At 48.6% G+C, this 24,547-nt stretch overlaps 2 protein-coding genes across 6 annotated transcripts in view; one reads left to right on the forward strand and one right to left on the reverse strand.

Moving 5' to 3' along the window:
* Positions 1-9,512, forward strand: part of TMEM63A (transmembrane protein 63A) — a 40,126-nt gene extending 30,614 nt beyond the window's left edge. For all 3 annotated transcript variants that reach the window (XM_081297825.1, XM_081297826.1, XM_081297827.1), the window contains 9 exons: positions 398-504; positions 650-736; positions 1,292-1,354; positions 3,384-3,546; positions 4,201-4,306; positions 5,293-5,460; positions 6,236-6,351; positions 6,695-6,757; positions 8,000-9,512. In XM_081297825.1, coding sequence (XP_081153951.1) covers positions 398-504; positions 650-736; positions 1,292-1,354; positions 3,384-3,546; positions 4,201-4,306; positions 5,293-5,460; positions 6,236-6,351; positions 6,695-6,757; positions 8,000-8,167 — 1,041 coding nt within the window. In that variant the 3' untranslated portion in view covers positions 8,168-9,512. The remainder of the gene's footprint in view (positions 1-397; positions 505-649; positions 737-1,291; positions 1,355-3,383; positions 3,547-4,200; positions 4,307-5,292; positions 5,461-6,235; positions 6,352-6,694; positions 6,758-7,999) is intronic.
* A 174-nt stretch (positions 9,513-9,686) lies between these two features.
* The window catches only part of EPHX1 (epoxide hydrolase 1), a 75,874-nt gene continuing 61,013 nt past the window's right edge, over positions 9,687-24,547 (reverse strand). For all 3 annotated transcript variants that reach the window (XM_081297830.1, XM_081297829.1, XM_081297828.1), the window contains 6 exons: positions 18,673-18,900; positions 18,038-18,167; positions 17,284-17,492; positions 14,941-15,049; positions 10,520-10,642; positions 9,687-10,079 (listed from right to left, as the gene is read on the reverse strand). In XM_081297830.1, coding sequence (XP_081153956.1) covers positions 9,878-10,079; positions 10,520-10,642; positions 14,941-15,049; positions 17,284-17,492; positions 18,038-18,167; positions 18,673-18,900 — 1,001 coding nt within the window. In that variant the 3' untranslated portion in view covers positions 9,687-9,877. The remainder of the gene's footprint in view (positions 10,080-10,519; positions 10,643-14,940; positions 15,050-17,283; positions 17,493-18,037; positions 18,168-18,672; positions 18,901-24,547) is intronic.

Here is a 24,547-nt window from a genome sequence, read left to right on the forward strand (position 1 = left end):
GGATCAAACAGCACAGCGTCCTGGTAAACTGCAGTTGGACCAGTGGGAGCTGAGTGGAAAGGCCAACTGGAGAGGGGCCCTGGCCTTAAGCTTTGGTCTTCCTTAGCATCAGCCATTCATTTTCTATAGGGAACAGAGACGTTGTCCATCAGATAAATGGAGTTCTGTTATGTGTGAAATTGCCTTCTTTGCTATAAAGAGCTATAGAATCATAAGGGGCTATTATTGTTTATTTGATCAATATTTGAGAACTGTCTACCCTGTACCCAGCACAACATTGATTCTGGAGGATGACCAAGACTCTGCCCCAAGAGTCCACTGAGCCACCATGCCCTCAGGTCAGCCCCTGTGGCCCAGAGCCCCTCCAAGTCTCTCTGCTATGGACTTTGTCTTCCAGAACCCGATTGTCAGCCAATTCTTCCCAACACTCCTCCTCTGGTCCTTCTCGGCCCTGCTCCCATCCATTGTCTACTACTCTACGCTGCTGGAGTCTCACTGGACCAAGTGAGTGCCAGAGCCTCGACATCCCCCCACTAAAAAGGACGTCTCTGACAATCCAAGCCAGGGCAATGGGCACATAGCAGGGCCTTAGTTGGGAGCACCTGGAGCTTTTGGGGGACCATAAATACTCATCTCTGACTTCCTTCAGGTCAGGAGAAAACCGGATCATGATGACCAAGGTCTACATATTCTTGATCTTCATGGTGCTGATTCTGCCCTCCCTGGGTCTCACCAGGTATACACCTCTGCCTCCTGTCCTAAATTCAGAATTAGGGCCACCTCTGGGAATGCTTGCCCCAAGGAGAATGTGAATAGTTTTGGAGCAGATGCAACTCCCTAACAACTTTTAAGCCTGTGCTGTTTACTTGGGTTCCAGTTGTACCGGTTAATTGATTCTCCTGAAAATATCATCTTCCTTAAAAAAAAAAAAAAAAAAAAAAGTCTGCACACAGAACTTATTAGGGACTTCTTCTTAGGGAGGGTCTAATCAGAGCTGTGATTATCTTAAGGAGGGAGGGAAGTTTCAAAAAAAACTTTTAAAAAGCCCAATGACTCACATTGTAGTAAGAGGCATTGTAGAGAACAAAGGTAGATTTTAAGATCTGGCCTGTTTTTAGAGTGGAACAAGATGAAAATATATCGTGGTCACACGGAGTGTTAGAACTAAACTCTTAGGGGCTGGGGGTGGGTAGCCCAGTGGTTCAGTTGTAGAGCATGTGTGAGACTCTGGGTTCCATCCCCAGCACTACAAAAAAGAAAAGAAATAAACTGAGATTCATTTGTGTTTCAGTCTGGATTTTTTCTTCCGGTGGCTCTTTGACAAAACTTCCTCTGAGACCTCTATCAGATTGGAGTAAGTATCAGACAGATGGAGTTCTGGAACCACCGTCCTGGGTCCAGGTCCACAGGTCCTCGGTCCGGGGCCACAGTGGAAGGGCTGGGGTGGTAGTCAGGCATCTTGCTAACCCCAACGGTAGGGCCTGGGGCATTATAAGTACCCCTGACAGGTGCCTGGTATACACCAGGGGAACTGACCCACTTTGTGCTACCCTTGCAGAAATGTGATTAATCTTTTAGGCCAAAACTCAGCAACAGTCATTTCTATTCTTTGATTCTTACTTACTGAGCACAGAGCCGCTCAGGGAAAAGGAACTGCTGGGTCTCTGTGGTGCCAGGGAGCAGGGAAGGAGGATAATAATTAAGCACAGCAGCCGGAGAGACTGTCTGGTCTGGGGATTATTTTTGTTGGGAAAATGGGGTTCAATTTATGGCTGATGTGTGTTTTATTAGTTTTATAGTTGACCTATACCACACCCACTGAACAATAATGTTAATCACAAAAGTGCTGTGCTAAATCCTTTATACATCTTTTTCTCATTTAACCTTTGTAACAAGCTATGAGGTACCTATTGTTATTATCTCCATTTTACAGATGAAGAGACTGAGACGCAGAGATTTTGGTTAACTCATTTAAGGTTACCCAGCTAATTAGAGTTGAGATTTAAGCCCAGCCTCTATTGCATTGTACTTTGGGGCTAAATATAGGCCCAGAGGCCTGGGATTAACTCTTCCAAGGGTATGTTTTCATTGGCCCCTACCTGTGAGGATGGGGCCAATTATTTTAAGTGAGTTTTCCTGGGTAGAGCAATGATTCAAGAGCTGGCAGCCATGCCTGTACCCACCCAGCTCTTGTCTAGGTTGACAGTGACTTCCAGATTGCCAAATTCAACGGCCAGCTCTTAGTTCCCATCTTCTGTGATTTATCAGCAACATCTGACACATTTGATTGAAACTCCCTTCCCTTGAAACGCTATCTTCACTCAGCTCTGGGCCTCTGCTCTCAGCAATCCTGTCCAGTGGCAGCACCTTCCTAGATCCTTCAAATCTCCCTAACCTGGACATTAGCTACCTGAGGGCTCACACTTGGTTCTCTATCTATAGTCCCCCTTTAGGTGACCTCAGGTGCATCCCTGACTTCAGTGCTGCTGGGGATGTAACTCTGAGGCAGGGTGGCTTTCAGCACACATGTGCACACACACTCAGAGAGCAAACACTCCTACGTTAATCACTCTACACTGCACCTGCAGACTCTTCTATCCAAATCCCAATTCCTGTCTCAACTCCATCTGATCTCTGCTGGACATTGCAGATTTTAATTTTCCTAAAACCAAATGCTTGACTTTTTATTCCCAAATCTGCCCTCCCATAGTTCCCCGCCCTTCCATAATGTTTTTCTAGTTTCTGCAGCAAAAAAAAAAAAAAAAAAAAAAAAATGGAGTTCATCTATCTCCTTTCTTTCCCACACCACACCCAGTCTATCTATCTCTAAGATAGATCCAGAATCCCATGACCATATCTCCCTCCTCCCAGCACTGCCCTCATCCAGCACGCAGCTGGGAGGATGACAGTAGTAGCTGTCTGCGTGGTCCCCCACCCTTGTGCTGTTCCTTGGAAATGCCAGGCACACACCTCCTTGGAGGTGGGGCTGTCTGGGGTTCCCTTTGCCTGAAACGCCCCCTGCTTAGGCATCTATATGTTTTGCTCTTTCACGTCTCTGCACAAGTGTGGGCTCATTAGAGAGGCCTCTCTCACCACCCTGCTAACATCGTGGACATCCCGACCTGCTTGAGTTCCCCTGGAGCACTTGCCCGGCATACAGTATATTTGGACATTTGTGTGTATCCCCCAGACAGCACGTAAATGCAAGGACAGCAGAGTGGAAGGCTGAGTTTCAGTCTCCGCGCCTGGCACATAGATGTGCTCCACAAACACATGCCGAATGAGAGAATGAGGCTGAAGCCCTCCAAGGGGCTCCTGCCTCTCCCTCTGGTGGGAAGGAGGCTCCCTGGCTGCTAGCTTACAGACCCCGCTGGGTTCCCCAGGTGCGTCTTCCTGCCAGACCAGGGTGCCTTCTTTGTGAACTACATCATCGCCTCAGCCTTCATCGGCAACGGCATGGAGCTGCTGCGGCTGCCGGGCCTCATCCTCTACACCTTCCGCATGATCATGGCCAAAACAGCCGCTGACCGCCGGAACGTCAAGCAGGTATCATCCCATCTCTGACTCCCTTGCTAGAGCCCTGACCTGGATTTACCTGGCCACCTACTAGTGCTAAGTGCTGGGCCAAAGGCTTCTCAAACCTCATCCAGGGCCAAAGCTGCTTTAGAACCTGGAATGTCACCATTTAGATTCCACTCTAACTCATGAGCTACAGGAGAGAACTTTGGGATTTTTTTTCCCTTTTTGTACTAGGGTTTAAATTTGGGGTGGGGAGTAGGGAGAACTTTACCATCAAGCTACACCCCCAGACCATTTTATTTTGAAATGTCTTCCTAAGTTGATGAGGCTGGCCTCAAATTTGTGATCCTCCTGTCTCAGCCTCCCAAGTCACTGGGATTTCAAGTGTGTACCACCAAGCCTGGCAAGGATTTTTATATTTTAACCAGTTTGGTCCCATATACGTACATATAAACAACTAAAATCCACTAATTCCTGGGCTGGGGATAGAGCTCCTACTTAGCAAGTGCAAGGCCCTGTGTTTGATCCCCAGCACCACAGAGAAACTGGATCAGGCTTGGGGAGGGATAGCAAAGACTTCCAGAAGTCTCCTATTTTCCAAGTCCCCCTTAACCCACCTTGTAAGCCCGCTTGGACTGCACTGAGCGGTGTCATGAGCTACTTACCACCTCTTCCTCCCAGAACCAGGCCTTCGAGTATGAGTTTGGAGCCATGTATGCGTGGATGCTGTGCGTCTTCACTGTCATCATGGCCTACAGCATCACCTGCCCCATCATCGTGCCATTTGGTAAGTGGCCCTGGAGCCCGTTCCAGGGTACGTGGGCAGCTGATTCCACCAAGCCTCCCAGGGAAAGTCATCACCAGGACATTGTGGATCCCGGACACAATGGACCTCTTATAGCCACTAGAACCAAAAGCTGCCAAGAAACAACATGGGACGCCAAATTTCATTTTATCTTTAAATAAATTCCTTCCACTGGCTTCCCAGCTATGAAATCCCTTAGTATACTTGTCCCGGTGTGAGGTTCTCTGGCTAGCAGACCATATTATTCTTGGTTGATTTTTTTTTACTCCCCTGGGGATGGAACCCAGGGCCTTGTGCATGCAAAGAACCTGCTCTACACAGAGCTACAACCTTATCTCCAAAGTGAGAACTTTGGTTATTACTGCACTGTGTTACTTACTGCCAAAGAATTAACCAAAGGGATTGGGGGTGTAGTTCATTAGCAGGATGCATGCCTAGCATGTCCAGTGTCCTAGGTTCTATGCCCAGTACTGCAAAACAAACAAAAAACAGAACTTGGCAGGTAGGAAAGGTATCACCCACCTTCTGTGTCCTCCCCTTAGAGTACGATCTTTGGGCATCTGTAGACTGTGAGGATGCAGGAGGGCATGGGGTGCTGAAGTATGGGGGTTCAGTGTGGGAGGGCCAGGAAGATTGAGGCCGGGAAGACTGAGGCCAGGAAGATTGAGGCCAGGCATCTCCATGTGAAACAGCCTTTCCCAAGATGATTCTAGAATTTCATTGTTCCATGGGGACAGAATCACAGACATTGCCATTCTTTGGGGGTCAGGAGAAAGTGAGGAAAGATGCAGAAAAGGAGAGAAATAGAGAACCAGCAGGTAGGTTGCACATTTTGCCTAATTTCAGGTTTAAGCCATAGATCAGCAGCCTGATCACTTCTCCATGCCAAAAATTGCTATCCTGAGGAGAGGGGCAGAGATGCCCTTGGGGCCTAGCAGGGACTCCAGCTCACAGCCCCACTTCTGCAGGCCTCATCTACATTCTGCTCAAGCACATGGTGGATCGACACAACCTCTACTTCGCCTACCTTCCCGCCAAGCTGGAGAAGAGGATCCACTTTGCTGCAGTGAACCAGGCCTTGGCTGCTCCCATCCTCTGCCTCTTCTGGCTCTTCTTCTTCTCCTTCCTGCGCCTGGGTGAGTGGCCTTTCTGACCTGGGGGCCCAGCCCTTGGCCTCATATTCCTGCATCCCTACCGGCCTAACAGATCCTTCGCTGCTTTAATGGTATCAACTTGGTGTCCAATCAGAACATGGTGCCCCAGGGGGAGGCTGGTCGGGCATCCAATCAGAATGTGGTGTCCCAGGGGGAGGGTAGGTTGGTTATCCAATTAGAATGTGGTGTTAACAACCTAGCCTCTGAGCTAGCTGAAGCTCTGGTATAACCTCCTGAAGGCCTGGTCAGTTGCCTCAGAGCTCCTTAGGGAGAAGACATTCCCTTTATCAATTCTGGTGGCACTGAACTCAAGGGTATGGGAAAACTGGTCCAGATTGCTTGGGTGTTGTGGAGGATTCCAGGTCCTCATGACTTATAAAACAGAGGAGATGGGGCATGCTGGAGGGAAAACTGACCCTTTTAGGAAAAAGAAAAAGAAGACATGTGACTCTGCCACAGTCAGGCTGGGAGAGCCTCCATCCTACCTAGCCCAGGGTTGTCTCTCCCAGAGACTGGAGGGAACTGTCCCAGCAAGGACACTGTAAATGGCCATTGACTTGGCCTCCCAGTGCCTGAAATCTGACCAGGGATAATGGTCACCATTCCACGGGTCACTCTGTGTGCTCCTGGCTGTGTGAGAACACCATTCTACCTGCTGGAGTGTGGGGTGGGGTGGGATTAGGGAGAATTCACACACAATTCCTGCACCAGGTGTGGCCCCCAACCCCTTCTCCAAGGCTGGCATCTCTGTCCCCAGGTCTGAAGGCCCCTGCCACCCTGTTCGCCTTCCTGGTTGTGCTGCTCACCATCCTGGTCTGCCTGGCCTATACTTGCTTTGGATGCTTCAAGCACTTCAGCCCTCTGAACTACAAGGTACAGGGCCCCCTCCTCTGCTGCCCAGCGAGGATGCTGGAGAAGACCACGGGTTCCCCTCCACCCCTTCCATATCCACACAGCAACAGCCTTCTCCAGATTGTATTTATTCCTTGGAAAGGCGTGGGTAGTTGGGTGTGATGTGAAGCTTCCCTCCTTTCCCTCATCCCTGCTCCCAGCACCCACACCCCATCCCACTTGGGGCTGGGCTGCTGGGAGCCTGGTGCCAGGGGGTACTGTTATTCTGCATGTTAATAGTCATTTGTTTGGAGGTTGGTTTGGAGGGGCTAGTTCAGGGAGATCAGTTTTGTTTATCATTGTGCTTCTTTGCTGTTATCTGCAGACAGAAGAATCATCAAGTGACAAAGGAAGTGAGACAGAGGCCCACGTGCCCCTACCATTCACAGTAAGCTGTCTTTATCTATCTTTACCCCTGAGTGCTTGTTGCTCTGTCTCACTCTGGTGGTAGAGGTTCCCTTCAGACAGGTTCTGGCTGATGTGCTTTGATCATCTCTTGTTAGGATAGAAATCCCTTGATCACACGGCAGACAAGTTTCGGAATTAATGAGAATGGAGAAAGAATCCCTAGTCCCTCTGGATATTTTAACCTGCATATCTGAAGCCACATCAGTCACTGGGAAGATAATTGGTCTTGGTGGATGTTCGCCCATCCCCCTAGGTTCAGTTCCGCGCTCACTTTCCCTCTCTGCATATCTAATGTCTGATGAGTCTGGGGCATAGTGAACGCCATCAGGAGCCCTGTGGTTGGACAAAGCTTTACCACCAGTCATTCACGCACCTGTGTGGTCCTCCACTAGGTACCAAGAGGTGTCAGTCCCCCCTTGAGTTCAACAAATGGATGATGCACCTGCCTCAGAGTGAGGCATAATGCTCAAAAGATACCAGGACTCTTACTGGGCCAGTTCACCCTGCCTCTGGTCTCCAGTGTCCTCCTCTCAGAGTGGGGCAGGATCCCAAAGCCATAGGATGCCACAGCTGTGACTGCTGGTCATCCTGACATATGTGAGGCCAAGGTGGTGGCTGATCTCATTAGCAGTGTTCTTTCCAGTGTCTGCCTCCTCTATGTCAGGCACTCTTATCAGTGTCTGTCCTTGGACAAGCCCCAGAGGAAAAGGTCTTCAGAGAGATTCATTACCCAGAGACACCTGTGGCTATGCAAGCCAGGCAAGGGATGAGCAGGGCAGTAGGAGGGTGTAAGTGTTTCATTCTCAGCCTGGGCCTGGGGAGGGGTGGGGCAGGATGGTATTGGGGGTGGGCTGGAGCCTGGAGTGGGGAGAATGCATAATTTCTACAGACTTGCCTCTGTAGATAGACTTGTTTCCTATATAAAGTGAAAGTTCTCCTAGAATCCATTGCTAGGAAGTTGTTTCTTCTGAGAAATGCAGGAAACTTTTCTGTTGTGCTTCCTTCTATATGATCACGAGAACTGTGTCATTGGTTGTGTTTTCTGTTTTGCCCTGGCTGCTGGGAAATTCTGCAATTGGCATATTTTGTGCCCTGATGTCCTAAAGTGATGCTGTTATTTCTTTGCATGGGTCCTTTGGCTGGAAGGAGGGGCCCTAGAGGAATGGGTATGGAATCTCATGCCTGCCACCACCCAGACACTAACTCCCCTATCTGTTGACAGCCCTATGTGCCCCGGATTCTGAGTGGTTTGGCCTCGGAGAGGACAGCCCTGTCCCCGCAGCAGCAACAGACCTATGGCGCCATCCATAACATCAGCGGGACTCTCCCTGGACAGCACTTAGCCCAGAGCCCTGCGGACAATGTGGTCTCTGCCTACCAGGAGGCCTGAGGGTGGGCAAGCTGCTGGTCTGGGCCAGGCTCAGGAGCCCTAGAGAAGACTCAGGTGGAAAAGCAGATTGACTCCAACCCCTACCAAGTTCAGGACTTCTTTCCAGCTGTTTTAAGCCCCACTGTTCTGAAAATATAGAATCAGAAGGGCCTAGGACTCAGGCCCTTAGCTGAGGGGGAAGGGTTGGGGCGGCTAGGTTAAGAGCCATCAAGTGGGTCCTCTTTTCTTCGGCTCACAGCAGAAGTGTGGGGAACAGCTGTGGCCCCCCCACCCTCATTTGCTCACCTGCGATTCTGCACATTTATGTTCCCAGCTGCCTCCTGAGCAAGCTTCCAGCTCTAGCAGTCCCAGTGGTTTATAGCCAAGATCATGTGCTGGAATTTTGTTCCTCAGACAAAGATTATGTTGGATGAGAAGGAGAAATTGTCTCTCTGAGTACCCAACACAGCCTGTCCCTCTACAGGCTCATGGACGACTAGTGACCAGAAAGCCTGCAGCGATCACATCTGGGATGAAACCTAGAGGGGAGTCCAGCACCCCGCTGGCCCTAGCCAGGCAGCCCTCCAGGCTGCTCCTGAAGTGAGCTGGGGGAGCTGGGGTGGGAGCATCAGTCCCAGCTGCAGCAGGCTCCTGCCAGCTATGCAGGTTTTTATCATGTTGCCAGGGATTCTGTGACTCGGTAAGGGAGAGATGATGAGGATCAGGGGACAGAGGTGAGCCCCTTCTTCAAAAAAGGGGCATCTTCTTCAAGACAAGATTGGGGAGAAAGGCAGAGAAAAGGAGGGTCACTAATAAAGTGCCCGCTGGGCTAGGTTGGTAAGATCTGGTCTCAGGGCAAGTGTGTGGGGTTCACTCCAGGGCGGCTCTCTCCAGGCTCAAGATGGGTAAGGGCAGTGCTCAGGCCTTTCTTGGAGCCAAGGGAGGCCAGTGTGGTTAAGTAGAGAGGAGTGGAGGAGGTGTCTGGTCTGGATTCAGGACTGTCTGCTGCCCTTGAGCTGCGACACCAGCAGGGAGGACTGGCAGCACCTTGTCTTTTTCCTTCCTTTAGGATCTGGGGGCTGGGACCTGTCTGAACTTTTGCCCAGACACCTCCTCCCTGCTGCCTCCAGAGGGTGCCAGAAGCACAAGAGCTTGGCAAGATGCAGCAGAGGCCAGGGGCGCTGCCGAGGGCCAGGTGGGAAGGGCGGTTTCAGTGCACAGAGACTTCCTCTAGCCCAGTGGCGCTCTGTAGGTGCCACCTGCGCTGGCCCATGGTCCCTGGGCTTTCCAGGTCATCTCACACTGAGCCCCCCAGGCACGCCTCTGCTGAGTGACATTGATCCTGAGAGGGGCTAGGGTAGCACCACCTGTCCTTTGGGGCTGCCTCCTACAGGGTAGTCCTGGCTAGTGACCTTGGCCCCCCAAAGCTTCTCCTACCCTTATGAGTGAGGAGGGGCAGCAGAGGGCCGCAAGGGGGCCCTTCTCTGTACAAATGTGGACCCAGGGGCGCTCCAGACATGCTGTTTGGTTCCCGCCACTCTTAGAAGTAAAATCATTTATTATGAAAGCCATGTTGTATAGTGGGTGTGGATGAGAGTGGAGGGGTAAGCTGGGCTCCCAGAGAGGGCAGGGGACAAAAGCAAGCCCCATCTTCAGAAAAGGGGCATCTTCTTCAAGACAAGACTGGGGAGCCAGGGCTGCTTCTGAGGCCATGGTCAGTCCCCACAGGTGTCACTGTTGCTCCACCAGTGTAACAAACTTGCGGATGTCCTGGGCGAGCAGCTTCGGCTCCTCAAAGGCAGCGAAGTGGCCTCCTGCGGCCATGTAGGAATAAGAAATGAGTTTGGGGAACTTGGATTTCAGCCACTTTTCTGGGACATGCAGGATCTCACAAGGGAAGGCAGCAAAGCCAGTGGGCACGAAGACCTTCATCCTACAAGAACACAAATTCCAAGAGGGGTGAGCCTGTGGTGTGTACTCTGTGGCCCCTAAGTGAATGGGAGGAGGGCTCAGCAAGCCCACATGGAGTCATAAAGAAAGACCCAAGGTTTTAACCACCCTCCCACGACACCCCTCAATTCCAACTAAGGACCTTGTGTTTTCTATGAGGCCACCCAGGCAGGGGCATGGGACAGCCTCTACGGCTTCATATGTGCTTGCCTTTCCCTTTGTTGCCACCTGAGGGTCTGCATATGGGCCAGCATCCTGGGCTAGGGGGTAGGCCCTGAGGGACATCTGGGGGCCAGGCCTGGGATTCCCTCAGCTATAGTTATTTTATGCCACCCCCCCACTTCTCCCTGCTTGAATTTAAAATCAGGCCAACCCCCTGTTCCCAGCCTCAGAGACTCCTACTCCCAGCTCAGCCAGGCTCACCTTTCATGCTTTTGGTTCATGCCCTGACCCAGGTTCTCCTTGTAGAAGCGCTGGGAGGAGACGATGGTCTTTGTTGTCCAGTAGAGCATGATGTTGGTCAGCAGATCATTCAGAGAGAACTTCCTGGGGAAGCAGAACATGAAGGTCCACTCTTGGTGCCAAATGTAGTTGTATAAAAAAGCAAAGCACTGCTACATTCAGCTGTAGGCATGAGCCAAGCCCCCTGGCTTCCCCGCTCAGATGTCATTTCAAGGTAGGTAACATTATCCCCTGCCACAGGCAGGCTTGGTCCAGGGTCACCAGCTATTGTGAGGACCCTTGATGCAGAGTGCTAATGACAAGGAAGAGTGTGTGTCTAATCCATTGATTGCTCAGTCACTCTTGTGATGTAGGTAGTGTTATTATCTGTTTTACTGCTAGGAGGAAAATCCAGACCCAAGGCAGGATACACATTCCACAGCCCTTGTCCCTGTCCTGCCTGTCTCAGCTCTCCCACAGTGGACTCTGCCAATTCCACTCTCCAGAAAGCCCAGTTCCAAGGATCCAGGGTTCTCTAGGGCAATGAATTTCTCACTTCCCAGAATCCTGAGGGACTTCTGTATTCATTGGGTGCTGTCTGGACTTGGAGCCCCAGGAGGCAGGAAGAGGCCCCACCTCTGAGTCTTCCTCAGGATCCAGCTGGCTAGAAGCCATGAACTAGGAGTCAAGGGACCCAGGTTCTGGTCATAGCCATATTACCAAAGAGCCCTGGGACTCTGGTGAACTCTTGTTTACCCTTTAGTTTCTCCAGTTTTTCCTCTGACAAAAACAGGATTACCACTACATAGAAAACACGTGGAAGCATCAGAAGTAAAACCACTCTACAAAATCCAGGTCCATCAATAAGACAGCCCATTCATCTAGATTGTTGGAACTCCCAAGTGAGTGCAGTGAGGATTCACTCATTGAGCACCAACTGTATGCTAGGTGCTAAGGCTCCAAAGATGCATGGGGCTGGGTGCCTTTCCTGGAGGAGGGGCCTTATGGCCTGGCAGGGAGACTGAGTCATAAGTCACTGACTATACTGTCCTGTGACAGAGGTGGGGGTAAGTTTGTGACAGAGGTGTGGGGGGGAATAGGGACAAGTTTTGCCCAGGTGGAGGGAGAAGTCAGGGCAGGCTTCTCAGAGGTGACCTCTGCACTGAGCCTCAAGAGGAGAGTAAAATGAGGAGAAGGTGTTCACTCAGATTAGCTTGGCAAGGGAAGCAGGCTGAATGCAGAGGGCAGTCGCAGGGGCTAAACTGTCTTTGGGGATTCCTGAATGCCTCCATCTGCTTCCTTGGCCCAACTGCCAATGACCTCCTCCCGTCTAAGGTCTCATGTCACCCCAAGGTCCTTTCTCCACCTGCCCTCCCTCCATGCTCCTGTCCCCTTTCACCTCCCATCCCTCCTCAATCCTGTACCCTGAAGCTGCCCCTGCTGCCCAGGCCTTGTGGGTAGGGGCCTGTCAACTAGGTTTTGTCCCCCAGGTCTATCTGTCCATCTCTTTCTCTCCCTCCCTCTTTACTTCCCCACTCGTTGGTAGCCAATAAGGCTCCCCCCCGCATCCTGCGGCCTGTGTTTTCTCTGTGGAGATCCCCCTGCCTCTACCCACTAACTCCACCACCAACACAGCGGAATAAGCTCCTCGGGTCCAGCCCCACCTGCGCTCCAGATCTGCGGGTTCAGTTACCAAGTGAACATCTCGACCTGGACACCCTCTGGTAACTGCCCTTCAACCAAGTCCACAGCAAGAAAGAGCTCAGCATCTCTGCTGAGCCCTTCCCCTGATGCCAGCCCCCCTCCCGCCCCCACACTTGTACCCACTCACACACGGTGGCTCCCCTTCTCATCCTCATTCCCCATTGAACAATGGCATCTCCAGGCCCTGGCATGGAGCCAGAAGCCTGGGTCCTCGTGGACTCTTCCCTGTCCCTGTTCCCTCCAAGCCCTGGCTGCCCTCATTCCTCCACTCCCACCCGTCTCCGTCCCTGCTCCTGTGGTTGTTCCCTGAATCACAGAACACTTCCTGGGCCTCCTGCCTGGCCCTCTGCTCCAGGGCAATGAGTCGATTCATTAGAAGCCAATTCACTCCAAACGGACACTTGGCTGAGTTCACTTGTTTCCCTCAGCCATTTAGATCAGCTTATTATTGAGCTACATCTCAAGTCTTTTTTATTTTCTTTTTTATTTTGAGATACTTTTTGAGATAATCTTAAGTTGCACAGCCTGGCCTCGAACTTTCAGTCCTCTGTCTCAGTCTTCCAAGTAGCTAGGATTACAGGCACGCACCGCCACACCCTGTGTGTGTGTGTGTGTGTGTGTGTGTGTGTGTGTGTGTGTGGCGCTGGGGATGGAACCCCAGGGCCTTACTCATGCTAGGCAAGTATTTCTCATTGAGCTACTGCCTCAGCCTGAGTTAATTATATTTTCACTTTCTGAACTACATTTATTTTAAGGAATATTCAATTTACTTCTACCCTGCTCCTGACTAATGAAGCTGGAAGCTGGAAGGAGGAGAGGCTGAGGGCAAAAGAGAGGCATTCAGGAAGGCCTTCATATTAAACAGGAAAACATGAAGAATTTGTGTAACAAGGGGCTTCTTGGGTATAAAGAACATATTAAGACATTTTCATATTCAGGAATATGTTCTCCTTAGTCCTTAATACTTCCTCTGTAAATCCTGATCTCTAGCAGCAACAGCATGGAGCAGGATCGGGGGAATGGACTTAGGGCTGGCTATTTAGGCTTCACTAGCTGCACTGAAATCATATGCACTTTTTTTTTTGTTTTGTTTTTGGTACCAGGAACTGAATCCAGGGGCACTTAACCATGGAGCCACATCCCTGGCCCTTTTTTATATTTTATTTAGAGACAGGGTTTCACTGAGTTGCTTAGGACCTCACTAAATTGCTGAGGCTGGCTTTGAACTCACAATCCTCCTGCCTTAGCCTCCGGAGCTGCCGGGATTATAGGCATGCACCACTGTGCCCAGCAGCATATGCAACTTTGTGGTGCCGGGGATTGAATTCAGGGCTTTGCATATTTGAGCTCTACCACTGAGCTACACCCACTTCCCCTATATGAATGTCTTTTTAAATATAATTTTGATGATAAAATAAAAACCAGTCAATGATTGTATAATTAAAACAAACATGTAAACTCTGTGAACTGGCTTTTGCCAAGTGAGCTGAGTGCTTCTGTCTCCCTTTGGTTCTGATCACAGCTTGAAAACTACCACAACCACCATTTCCTGTGTTAGTGTTTTTTCTAGAACACAGATCTCATCCTGTCAGTCCCCTGCTCAGAGCTTTGGTGTTCCTGTTGCCAGGGCAGATGCTGCAGGAGCTGCCCAGGTCTGGTGGGGCCCACACCTGCTACAGGCCAGGCCCCCTGCCACAGTGGTCCTGATGAAACTCCACCCACCCTTGGGTCCTGCAGAGTGTGAGGTGGGAAAAAGAGATCTCAGGGGGAGGGTTTGCTAAGGCTCCTGGAGGACCTGCTTAGAGGAATGAGCTCCAGGTCTGTCTAATGACTTGCCTGTGGACAAGTCACCCTTTCCAAGTGTACCTTGCATTTTATTGTTTTTCTCGTTACCTAAATTTCATTCCTTCATCCAGTGAACTCCTACTCATTCTTCAAATCCCAGATCAAATATATTTTAGCAGTCACTTCCTCTCTGTCCCCCTTAGACAAAGTGAACCCTCATTTTTCTGATTTCCCACAGTCCTTGGCATATTATCTGTAGAGCTCATTCATCTAACACCTATTTATTGAGCACCTACTATAGCCCAGCATTCTTGTAGGTGCTAGGACTAAGCATGGCAGAGATAGAGCCCCTGCCCCCCAAGGCAGATCCAGTCTCATTTCACTCTGTATTCCCCACCCCCAGTTCTGGGTCTGGTGCTATGTATGTCACTGAAGGAATAAAGAAAGGGTGGGCCCTGGAGAGTGAGTCAGAGCTGACTCTGAAGTGGTAGTCAGGCCAGGAGTGAGGAGTCACGCACTCTAAGGCTGTAGCCTCTAAGGCTCCAGGAGACAGGATGCTGCCCCCACCCCTAGTCCTCCTGCAGCCCCCAACCTGATCAGCTCCCAGGGCTATTCTTGACAATGAAGAAGTGTTCAGTGCCCTCAATTTCCTCATCCCAGGAGGAGGCTGGATGTCCTGCATCCTGTTCCTCACCACCCCACTGTGAGGCTTGGAGCCAGCTGCGAGATGCTTCCTCATCCCCCAAATGGGGACACATTGGTTGCAGGGTTAGGATTTGTGGGGAAGCCAAAGAGAGCTGGAACTTGCTGGAACCCCACATGGAGAAACAGAAATGAGGAGCAAGAGAGTGAGTGGAGTGAGGAAGGTGGCTGCTGGGACCAGGGACCTGACAGGGGGATAGAGGAGACCTCACCTCTCCAGGCCTCCATCTTCCAGGTTTCGGAATTCCGAATTGGTCCAGGTGGAAAACTTCTCTAGAATGTAGGCAGCCAGTCCCACGGGAGAGTCATTCAGAGCACAGCCTGGGCGGGAAGGAGTAAGGGAGGGACTCAGGCCTGGGTACCTGGGCACCAGGGCACTGGCCATCGCGACTGAGCTATGGTGCTGGCCCCACAGAGTGCTATGCATGCCACATCCTTAACCCTGGGCAGCTTCATGGGATAGATTGGGGTCCTACTTCCCATGATCTCATGGGGATTTGTTTGGAATATGTGCACCTTTCTTCAAACTTGGATACCCAAGTGAGAACTATCTTGCAGTGCTGGGGATCAAGCTAGGGTCTTGTGCCTGCTAGATGAATACTATACCACTGAGCTATGTCCCTAGCCCAGGACACTGTTTTTAAAGAGATAAATTTGGGGGGTTTTGTTTTCTGTTTTTTGAGGATCCATATGCCCTGATATTGAAAAACAAGAAACAACCTAAAATTTTAATTCAAAATAGGGTAATCAGTTACAAATAAATATCAATATACCCATTAGCTAAAATCCTGTGCAATAATTAAAAATAACTGAGGGTCTGGGCACGGTGGCACACACCTGTAATCCCAGTGGCTTGGGAGGCTGAGGCAGGATTGTGAGTTCAAAGCCAGCCTCAGCAACTTAGCAAGGCCCTAAGCAACTCAGTGAGACCCTGTCTCTAAATAAAATACAAAAAAGGGCTGGGGATGTGGCTCAGCAGTTGAGTGCCCCCGGGTTCAATTCTCAGTACTCCCCCCACCCCAAAAAAATTTTTTAAAAAGCTGAGGGCACCAGGAGTGGAACTCACACTGGTAGAGTATGTTCTTGGCATGTGCAAGGCCCTGGGTTTGCTCTTCAGCACCAAAAAAATGCCTGGGATAATACCATAAATAACCCCACAAACATCATATTGAACAAAAGAAGCCAGACTCCCATGAGACATGTTCTATGGTTCCATTCTTAGGAAGAGTGAGAACAGGCAAAGCCAAACTATCAAGAATGTGGTTGGAAGTGAGGAGGGAGGCCACCCTTGGTGGGGACAGTGCCTGCAAGAGATCACCACCGGGGCTGGGGGTGTGGCTCAAGCGGTAGCTCGCTCGCCTGGCATGCGTGCAGCCCGGGTTTGATCCTCAGCACCACATACAAACAAAGATGTTGTGTCCGCCGAGAACTAAAAAATAAATATTAAAAATTCTCTGTCTCTCTGTCTCTCTCTCTCTCTCTCTCTCTTTAAAAAAAAAAAAAAGAGATCACCACCAGTGTCTGGGTATCGGGGTCATGTGGGGCATATGAGTGTAGTAGCTTGTGAACATTCATCAACTGAAATGTTAGTGAAGCTTTTCTGAAGGAGAGGGGGAGGGAGGAAGAGTGCTTACAGGTGATTGATTGTCTTCTGTTTTATGTTTTTTTTGTAGTTTTCAAAAATAAAAAAAGATTTTGTAATTATAGATGGACAGCCTGCCTTTATTTTATTTATTTGTTTTTTAAGGTGGTGCTAAGGATCAAACCCAATACCTCACATATGCTAGGCAAGCCCTGCCATTACGGAACAGTGAGAATGATGCAAATAATTTTTGTTCATAGAAAAGCAAGTAAATTTTGTCCAGTGGACATTTAATTATCACTCTGAACCCAGGGCCTTGTGTGTGAGAGGCAAGTGCTCTACTGACTGAGCTATCTCCCCAGCCCCTATTGTTGTTTTAACATTTTACTAGTTCCTTTAGAAACTGAGTTAAATACAATTTTGGACACATGTTCATTTTATATTTGCATAAGAATCATAATTTTTTGCTTTTAAGAAAAGTATCCCGTAACAGGGCCCTAGTGGCAGAAATGGTTGCTGGGTCCACCCCTCACTATTAGGGTGAATTTTCCCCCAGAGTGTGGGCCCCCTATACTCTTTTCCAATAGCTCCAGAGCTGCCAAGGCCCCTCTGCTTCTTAGGACAGGACTTAGCTTCAGGGGCAGGGGGTGGGGGGCTTTAAAGCTACTAACCAACATTGAGTGAACCACACAGAGTTTGGATTATCTTGGGAATCTGATGATGATACATAAACTCAGTTCTATGGGGAAATCCAGGTTAAAGGTCTAAAGAGTTCTGAGAAGGGCTGAGGTCCTGAGTCAGTGCCAGACTGTTTGCCTAGCATGCCTGAGGCCCTGGGTCCCATCCCTAGCACTGCAAACAAACAAAACACCCAACCCATTCCCCAAACAACAATAACAAAACTAGCTCTTAGTTCCTTATAAGGGGTTTTCATCCTGGGGGTAGTGAGGTCCCCCCATCCCGGTGTGCTCACCCACGGTGTCTGGCTTGGTGGCCTGGATATGTAGGTAGCCGCTCTCCCTCATGATGTTATAGAAAATCTTGTCCTTCCAAGGAAACATCAACTCCACATCTCTCTCAGTGAAGCCCAAAAATCCTGCGAAACGCTGTCCCAACAAAAGGGTCAGGTTGGAGAGATTTCTTGCAACAAAAGCCATGTTCAAGTGCAGGCCTTTTACGTGCCTGAGGGCAGAGAAATGGGCTCAGGTGAGGCTGGGCTAGTATAAGAAAGGCAGAGAGAGAGAAGAGATGGAGGAGGAAGAGACAGCTACAGGGTTGATGTGCCAGGCTCCTGCAGCACCTGGGGTGTCCACATGAGTTGGAGCAGAGGGGTTGGGGAAGGAAATAGTTCCTAGAGAGTTCTGTTCAGGGCTCCTCCAGAGCGTGGTCCCCAAGAAAGGTCTAATCCCCCACTTTTACCTCCTCTCACTGGCATTCTCTGCCTGGATACCTGGCCCAGAGTCACCAACTTTGTGTTACACCAAATGGGAGGAGCCAGGTCAACATGCCCATATATGCCCTGCAGAATGATTACAGAACCTGTCTTCTCTCCCGTGGGCTGACAAGCATCCCTGCCTGGGTGGCCCCTGGCAAGAGGGAACCCCAAGGCTCAGATACTATGCCCAGGCAGGAACTGGTATGAACCACCCTCCAGTCCAGATACCTGCCCTGAACAAAGATCCTTTTAGAGGCTGTGCACATGCTCATGCACCTGAATGAGAGCTCACCTGGGCACCAGCTGAGCCATGTTGGTGCAGATCAGGGACCCCCAGTCCCCGCCTTGAATATAGAATTTCTGGAAGCCCAGTCGCAACATCAGCTTATAAAATATCCTTGCACAGGCCACCGTGTTGAAGCCTGGTTGTGAAGGGGAAAAAAGAATGGAGTCAGAGGAAGGTCACTCCTTGGGTTTGTGAAGTTCCTCAGGCCCACCTCCCCCCAGGCTAAGGTGAGAGCCAAGGAGGAGTCCTCTAGTTCCAGAAGACAGTGTGCCCTACGCCTACTTCTGTGCAGGGGCAGTATGGGCACAGAGGGGCTTGGGACAGCCCCTGTGAGATGTCTCTGGGCCCACCCTTGGTCAGTCTTCTGGACTGGAACAATCTAGGGCCTAGATGTGGACCTGCTCCTGAGAACTCATAGAACACAAAGCCCTGAGCAGCACTGAACAGTGCTGACCACTGTTCTACCCAGCCTATGGCCCACCACGTCCTCAGATTCAGATCCTAAGACCTGCTGGCCCTTTAGCGTAAGAAAATGACTCTTGGACTCCTCTTTTCCCAGCCTCTCTGGTCTCTGGCCCACCTCATCCTCCTGGAAGGAGAGCATTCCATGGCCCCCAGCAGCAACCCCTCCCACCCCGTACCCTTCTTGTAGGATGCCTCTGAGAAGCCGTAGCCAGGAATAGAAGGGCAGATGACTTCAAAAATATGCTCATCACTCAGGCCGTGGCTCTTGGGGTCAGTCAGGAGTGGGATGATCTTATAAAACTCGTAGAAGGAGCCAGGCCAGCCGTGTACCATCAGCAAGGTCTTTGGCGTACGACCTGAAGGCAGCTGGGGGGGCTTCACGTGGATGAAGTGGATGTCCAGCCCTGGAGGACGAGGCACAATTATGAGGGAGGGGAGAAGATGGGGAGGCTGAAGTCCTGAGAGTACCCGGGCAGGCTCTGCACCCTCCAAGGCCCAGGCAGTATGTGCTGCCACCTTTGCGCCCCCACATCACGTACTGTTCACGCATTGTTTCACAACCATGGCCCAGCGACGCAGATGTCCTCACTTAGACTTCACAGCCTGCCTGCTTGGGAGGGTAGAGCGGGTCTGTGTGTACCGCTGGGTTCCCAGGCCCCAGAACACTTCCCAGCTTATGGTGGGACTCCATAAATATTTGTTCAATTATTTAAAAATCAGGGGAGAGGGAGAAGATTTGTATTTATTTAACATAGAAAACAGTTCACTGCTAGTTGGTAAAAGTGAATTATCAAGTTATAGTCATTACATGATCCAATTTTTCCAAACAGTTATATGTATGCATATATACTCATGAAGATGTTCCTCAACTTGAGTTGAAAATTTCTTGGTGTGTGTGTGTGTGTGTGTGTGTGTTGATAATGGTACTAGGAATTGAACTCTTTTTATTTTTTTATTTGAGACAGGCCCCTGCTAAGTTGTTCAGGCTAACCTTGAAGTTGAGATTCTCCTGCCTCAGCCTTCTACTGAGTAGCTGGGATTATAGGCATGTACCACTCAGCTTAAGCTGAAATTTTTCTAAGTAATGCACTTAAGAATTGGGGATGTGGCTCAGTAGAGCAATTGCCTAGCACATGCAAGGCCCATTTATGTTCTATCCCCTACACCACAATGAATAAATAAATACTAAATAAAATGCATTGAATATGCATGACCTACTAAACTCCTAGCTTAGCAACACAGTCCACAGTAGAGAATCAGTGGCTTCCTCTCATGATTGTGGGACAGGCTGGGAGCTGTGCCTGTATAGCATATCACTAGCCTGGGAAAAGATCCAAATTCAAAATATGGTTTCTACTGAATGTATATTGCTTCCACACCATTGTAAAAGTTAAAAATCTTAAGTGGAACCATCATAAGTCAAGGACAGTCTGTACTATGAATGTAGGGATTTAAGGGTCTGAGAATAAACTCCAAAAATGTACAAAGTCATTCTTCCTGAGCAGTAGAACCAAGGCTTTGATTTTCTTAATTGTGTTATATGTATTTCTAATTCTTCTACAATGAACACATACTATGTGCATAATTAATACATATCACCAATGCATAATTACCATATGCATTGACATAAACATTTATTATTATTTTTGCCAATTATAAAACATAATTTTTTAATTTAAAAAAATTGTTATTGTTGCTAGGTGTGGTGGCGTACACCTGTAATCCCAGTGGCTTGGGAGGCTGTGGCAGGAGGATCGTGAGTTCAAAGCCAGCCTCAGCAATTTAGCAAAGCCCTAAGCAACTCAGTGAGACCCTGTCTCTAAATAAAATATTCAAAAGGGGATTTTTTTTTGTGGCTCAGTAGTTTTTTATGCCCCTGGCATAATAAAGAAAAATTGTCATCGTTGTTTTTCTGTAGTACAATTTATTTATTTATTTTTTCTGGGGATGGAACCCAGGCCTTGAGCATGCTAGGCAATCGCTCTACCACTAACATACACACACACACACACACACACACACACACACACACACACACACAGAGTCCATGACTTTTTATTTAAGTGGAGAATTTCTTTTTAAGTATAATGCTGTGAACCTGGAAGGTGGTCCTAGCTAAGAATAGATGAGTACATTACAATCCCCCCAGAGACACCTTGAGTCTTTATGTCTCCAAGGAGAGCAGCCCTTTTCCTGGAGTGTGGCCCTATGTACCTGAGCATTCATAGCACACACTGCAGAGTGGCTGCGGTGCCAGGGACGCTCGCTACACCTTGAGGGGGAGACAACAGCACGGTCTAGCTAATGACCTGATCTGTTAATTCATGATACAAACAATACATGGCCACTACAGAAAACTTAGAAAACACAGATAAACCAAATGGGGGAAATCACATGTAATTCCAGTATCAGAAGAGAATATTATGTTGTCATCCAGACTTTTCTTAAACTTTTTATTTTGGGACAGTTTTAGAATTATTGAAAAAATGCAGGGCTGGGGATGTGGCTCAGCGGTAGCGCACTCGCCTGGCATGCGTGCGGCCCGGGTTCGATCCTCAGCACCACATACCAACAAAGATGTGTGTCCGCCGAGAACTAAAATAAATAAATAAATAAATTCTCTCTCTCTCTCTCTCTCTCTCTCTCTCTCTCTCTCTCTCTCTCCTTTAAAAAAAAAAAAAAGAAAAAATGCAGAACACAGAATGCCCCCATACCCAGATTCCCCTATTTTTTTTTTTTTTTTTTTTTGGTACTGGGTGTTGAACCAGGGTTGCTTTAACACTGAGCCACATTCCCCAGCTTTTTTCCATTTTTGTTTTTTATTTTGAGACAGAGTCTTGCTAAGTTGCTTAGGGCCTCACTAAGTTGCTGAGGCTGACCTCAAACTTGTGATCCTCCTGCCTCAGTCTCCCAAGCTGTGGGCTTCAGTCTTCCCTATTCTTGACATATTACATTAATATGGTAATTTATTTAACATGCCTTATAGTCAATAACACATTATTAATTGAAGTTCATACTTATTCAGATCTCCTTAGCATTTTAGTTTAGTTTGTTTGTTTGTTTGCAGTGCTGGGGATCAAACCCAAGGGCATTCTTACTACATTCCCAGCCCTTTTTATTTTATTATTATTTTTTTGAGACAGGGTCTCCCTAAGTTGCCAGGACTGGCCTCCAACTTGTGATCTTCCAGCCTCAGTCTTTCAAGTAGCAGGAATTACAGGCATCTGAACATACCCAATTTGGATTTTCTTTGTTAAATTTTTTTTTAATTTAATGATGGGAATGGAACCCAGAGCTCTACACACTATACACGCTAGGCAAGTGCTCCCCCTAACCCACAAAATTTTACTGTGGTAAGAACACAATATGAGATTACTCTCATAACAGATTTTGAAGTATATAACATAGTATTGGGGATTTTTTTGTGATCTTTTTTTTTCTTTCTGTAATACTGGGAATGAAACCCAGGGCCTGGTATGCTAGGCCAGTGCTACCGCTAAGCCCCACCCCACCACCCCCTGCCACCCCTACAATACTGTTCATTATAGGTACTATATTGTTAGAGAAGATCTCTAGAACTTATTCATCTGGCATAACTGAAATTTTATTCACACTGATTAGCAATTCCTCATTTCCTCTACTCCCCACCCCTGGCCACCACCTGCCCCCTCCTCTCCTCTTCTGTGCTGCCTGTTTTAGGCACCTCACATAGGTGGGGTCTTGACATATTTGTCCTTCTGTGACTGGCTTATTTAACTTGGCATAATATCCTTGAGGTTCTTCTGTGTAGTCATATTTTGCAGGATTTCCTTCTTTGTTAAGGCTGGATATTATTTGTATGTATAGTCAATTAAATATTATTCAGGTTTCCTTAGTTTTAACCTAGTGTCCTCTTTCTATTCCAGTATCCCACCTGGAATCCCACATTACATTTAACTGTCATATCTCCTTAGACCCCTTTTGGTTGTGACAGTTTGAACTTTTAAAAGATACTTAGTGAACATAACTTTCTTTTAACAAAAATAGAACCCTACAGTCATCCTATTTTGGAGACTTTTTTTTTTTTCACTTAACAATATATCCTGGGCATCTTTCTGTGTTCCTAAATTTATTCCTGTCCTAAAGTTTATTTTAGTAGGTAATCTTATCCTTTTTGGGACACATTGCATGATGTGAGAATATTTTTAATTCAAATTCTACCACATTATCATTTGAGCTTAAAAATAGGCAAAAAAAAAAAAAAACAAAAACCCACACATATGCTTGCGTACACATGGGTTCTCCCTGGAAGTGTACGTAAGGAAAGCAGAAAGCAGGGGCTGTCTCAGGCTGGGGGCAGGGAGGAAAAAGAGACTTCCTTTTCTCTGTATTCCCTTCTGTACTTCTAAATATAAATTTTTTTTTGCATAGTAAAAATTATGACATTTTCATGATGCTGATTTTTTTTTTTTTGGTGCTGGGAATGGAACCCGGAGCTATACCTGCACACTAGACAAATGCTCTACTACTGAGCTATACCCCAAGTTCCATGACATTTTAAATTTATTTAATTTTTTCTGCAGTACTATCGGTCAAATCCAGGGCCTCCCATGTACGAGGACGTACTCTGCCACTGAATTACATCCCTGGTCCCTGCCTCCTTTTTAAAACTTTCTGACAGAATCTTGCTAAGTTGTGAAGGCAGTCTTAAATTTCTGATCCTCCTGCTTCAGCCTCCAAGTAGCTGCAATTATAGGAATGTGCCACCCCATCCTGCCCCAACAAGACATTAAAAAAAAAAACTCTGTCTCATCATTCACCCCATGGGCCCCTCTTTCCTTTTGTGGAAGGAAATGCTGTCTCTGGGTTTCCTGCAGGTCTCTGATACCCATGGGATGCTCTATGATAAGGTTGCTGGGTCAGAATCCAGGAGCTGAGCTGAGCTGTGCTCAGGAAGGCAGTGCAAGCTAGGTGGAGTGAGGGGAGGGCTTGGGTGGAGGGCACTGTAGCAGAGGGTTCCAGCCCACTGGATAGTGGGTAGGGTAAAGGAAAAGGGACAGGCTAGAAGTCTACAGAGCTGGATTATGGCCCTTCATTTTTGTCTTGGACAATTCTTTCCTCCTCTCTGGACATGATGGAGTTGAGTTTCCCCAGGGGCAACTGATGCCCAGCAAACCCTCAGGTTGTCTGGGAATAGACAATGTTCTCCCGCCACAGGAGGCCCCACACATGGGTTGGATCTGAAAGTTCATCACAGAATTAGAAGGTAAGTGGCAGGAACAGTGCAGCCAGTGGGAATGTGGACAGAACACTGGAGTAGAGGTCACAGGTGAAGCTATGAACTGCCAGGAGCACAAGGGTCAGGGGGGACCCTGAAAAGGTCCAGCATCATGGAGAAGAACGCAGCAAACAGAGATTGACACAGGACCTTCCTGAACCAGCCCCAGCCTGGGAAGCCCAAGGAAAGAGATGAGCTGAAGGTTTGCTGGGCCTGAGGACCAAAGCCATCAGCTGGTGCTATGGAGGTGGGGTAAGAAAAACCCAGTCCCAGGGGAAGGACTCCATCCTGCAAGGACCAGGCCAAAAATAGGCTGCCAGCCCTAGGAAGTGTGCCAGAACTGCACAGGGGTTAAGTCACAGTGGGCCACTGTCCATGATGAACTCAATACCAGGAATTGCCCTCTTCAGAGCCTTGTGCTCTGAGAGAGGTTTTGTCCTGTATATCCCTGGTGTCCTGGGAAACCCTGAGATGGTCTGGGGGGTAAGCCTGCAGCCTCCAGAAAGGAAACAGAGGCCACAGTGATGGTGTTGCTTGTAATCCCAGCCACTGGGGCTCAGTGGAGTTGAGGCAGAGGATCAAGAGTTCTAGGCCAGACTCAGCAACTTAGACCTCAGCAAGCTAGCAAGACGCTGTCTCAAAATAAAAAGTAAAAAGGACTGGGAGCATAACTCAGTGGTAAAGAGTCCCTTGGTTCAATCCCCGGGAGCAAACACACAAACAAAAGAACACCTAGAAGGGAAACAGCCCTTTACCGCCTCCTGCCTATAAGTTTTGCTCTTCCTTTACCCTTG

This window comes from Spermophilus citellus, assembly GCF_964194105.1.
Source record: "Spermophilus citellus genome assembly, chromosome: 6".
Lineage (NCBI taxonomy): Eukaryota > Metazoa > Chordata > Mammalia > Rodentia > Sciuridae > Spermophilus > Spermophilus citellus.